Raw genomic sequence first — 2,393 nt, 5'->3', positions numbered from 1 at the left:
GAGCCCTCCCCGCTTGGGGCTGGGCCCAGCTGGGGGCTCCTGGCCTGGGGAGGGGTGGGCAGGAGGGCTTGGGGCCTTCTGGTCCTGAGAGGTGGCCCTTCCCTGCTCCTGCCACTCCATAGGGGTGGCAACCCCAGCCTCCGGGGTCCCCAGGGCCTCATCCTCAGTGGGAATGTCGGTGAGGGACACTCGAGAGCCCGAGAACTCAGGCTGCAGTGGTCGGGGCACTGAGGGTAGCTCCTCCAGCTCCTCCTCTTCAGAGTCAGAGGAGGACGAGAGCCCCCCGCTGGGTGGTGGTCTTCTGGGCACAGCCACCCACACCCGCTCGGGGGGTGCCCGCAGCAGCTCAGGGATGGGGCGCAGTACCAGGTGGCACTTGTAGCTGATCTGGGAGCGCTGAAGAAAGAGTGCTAGAGTCAGACCTACAGTCCCCCGGGGGCTAGATTGACCCGCTCAGGCTCACCTCAGCCCCAGGAGAAGGCCCAAGGCAGACAGAGAGAGGGGCAGGGGGCAGGAGGGAAACCGGGAGTTGAGAAAATAAAAAGCAGATGACAGAGGAGCAGGAGGTGAGGGCACATGATAGAGAAAAGGCAAGGTTAGAGAGAGAAGGCTCAGAATGAGAAGGTGGAAGGCACAGAAGCAGGACCCAGCCAAACTCACCTGCCACCTCCTCCGGGAGAGGAATAGCTTCAGGTGATCCGTGCTCACCTCTGCGCCCTTTGCCTGTGTCTGCAAACCCGGGAAAGGGGGACTTAGAGAAAGTTTTCTGTCAACCTAGACCCTCAAGGTTTGACAATGGAGAGACAAAGTCCACAGGAGGGGACAGTGGACCAAGCAGCATTGAGCCCGGGTCCTGGGGGTCCCCTTCCCCTTGGATCTGTCACAACAACTCCAACAGCCAAGGTGCCCACATGTAGACAAATTCCCTGAACCTAAGAGGAGAGGCCAAAAATTGGTGGCTTCTGGGGTGGGCTTCAGAGCTTACACCAGGGCTCAAGGCCCTGTCCTAGTACAGTGGCTGCCTGGGAGGCCTGTGCTTAGGCCCCTGGGCATGGCCCTACTGCCCAGCTCACCACCCATCTCCATGTGGAGCTAGCGGCCCAGTATCTGGAGCCTTGGTGGGCCAGGCCATGACAGAGACCTCCCTCAGCGACCCACCCAGGCTGTCCTCTTTGGGGCTCATTTCTGACCTGGGAGACAAGGCTGGTTCTCCAAGGACAGATACCAGAATTACCTCAGCCTTCAGTTGACCCAGCATAATTCTCAATGGATGGTTTATTTAGTTGCTCTTTCTGGGTCATTTGCTGAATCTCATCCCCCCCACTTGGCGCTGTGCCCTGCAGTGCTGGCGTTTGAAGATGAATGAGAACTCTGCCCACACAGAGCTCAAAGCCAAGAGGCCAGGCCACATACCAACCACAGAGTGTGGGACCAGTGCAAGACAGAGGTGGACACACGGTTGGTTTCAAGAGCCAGAAAAAACCCTGATGAGGACCCCCAGGATGGGAAGTCCAGATCTGTGCCTTGGAATCCATGATACCCCAACTCGAGCCTCTGTTTCCTTATGGACAAAATGGGAGTTATACCTACCTTTACAGAGCTATTTGAGGCAGATAGATCATAAGTATATAAAACACCTATCATGGTAACTGCACACAGTAGCTACTCAATAAATGAAGCTGTTCACATGCTCTCTCTCTCTCTCCACCTCTTCTACCATGACTTTGCAGTACTAGACTCACTTTGAACCAAGGATGTTCTAGGGTCTCCTCTGCAGTAGGCCTCCTGTAAGGAATGAGGATTAAGAAAGGATTCATCACTCATTACTTCAGTCAGTCAATAAATGTTTGGGAAAATGGGGCCTCTAAGGACTTGGAGGATTGGATGTCTAAGGGCAGAGGCTCGGGCAGCAGTAGGGGTGGCATGAGGGGACTCTGCAGGTCGGGGCGCCTCGGGGCCTCGTACTCACAGCCGGTCCTGCACCAGCACTTTGATGAGGAAGCCCCGGGCCTCCCTGCTCAGGCTCAGGAACGTGTTCTCCTCAAAGGCCACATTGTAGTTTCGGATGTTCATTAATGTTGTCCGATCGTTTTCCCCAACAAAAGGGGAGATTCCCGTCAGGCTGCAGGGGTGGAGAGAGCTGAGTGAGAGGTAGGCAGGGCCCTAGGGCTAAGCAAGAGATGACAGGATGCCAGTGGGGACATAGGGCCGGGAGCGGTGGAGGCCTCGGGGCTGTGGGGCAGACAGAGGCTGGGTGAACCTGGACAGAGTCTTTTGGACTCTTGCCTGTCCTGCTCCCACCACCACCCAGACAGGCAGCCACCAGGTCCCTGCCCTGGGCCCATGCTTAGAAGACCTGTTCTGTGCCTCCTCCAGCCGTGGCCTGTCCTTGA

General features: G+C 57.1%; 1 protein-coding gene across 1 annotated transcript in view; it reads right to left on the bottom strand.

The window, feature by feature from the left end:
- The window catches only part of LOC102257899 (striated muscle-specific serine/threonine-protein kinase-like), a 41,616-nt gene that overhangs the window by 10,025 nt on the left and 29,198 nt on the right, over window positions 1–2,393 (bottom strand). Inside the window, exons 24-27 of the mRNA XM_014531006.1 lie at window positions 1,970–2,122; window positions 1,743–1,785; window positions 661–729; window positions 14–396 (exon numbers count right to left, since the gene is read on the bottom strand). Of these exons, the coding sequence (XP_014386492.1) occupies window positions 14–396; window positions 661–729; window positions 1,743–1,785; window positions 1,970–2,122 (648 nt within the window). The remainder of the gene's footprint in view (window positions 1–13; window positions 397–660; window positions 730–1,742; window positions 1,786–1,969; window positions 2,123–2,393) is intronic.

Source organism: Myotis brandtii, unplaced genomic scaffold, assembly GCF_000412655.1.
Source record: "Myotis brandtii unplaced genomic scaffold, ASM41265v1 scaffold79, whole genome shotgun sequence".
NCBI classification, from domain to species: Eukaryota; Metazoa; Chordata; class Mammalia; order Chiroptera; family Vespertilionidae; genus Myotis; species Myotis brandtii.
Note: the sequence above shows the minus strand (reverse complement) of the source record. Positions and strands in the feature narration are given on the sequence as shown.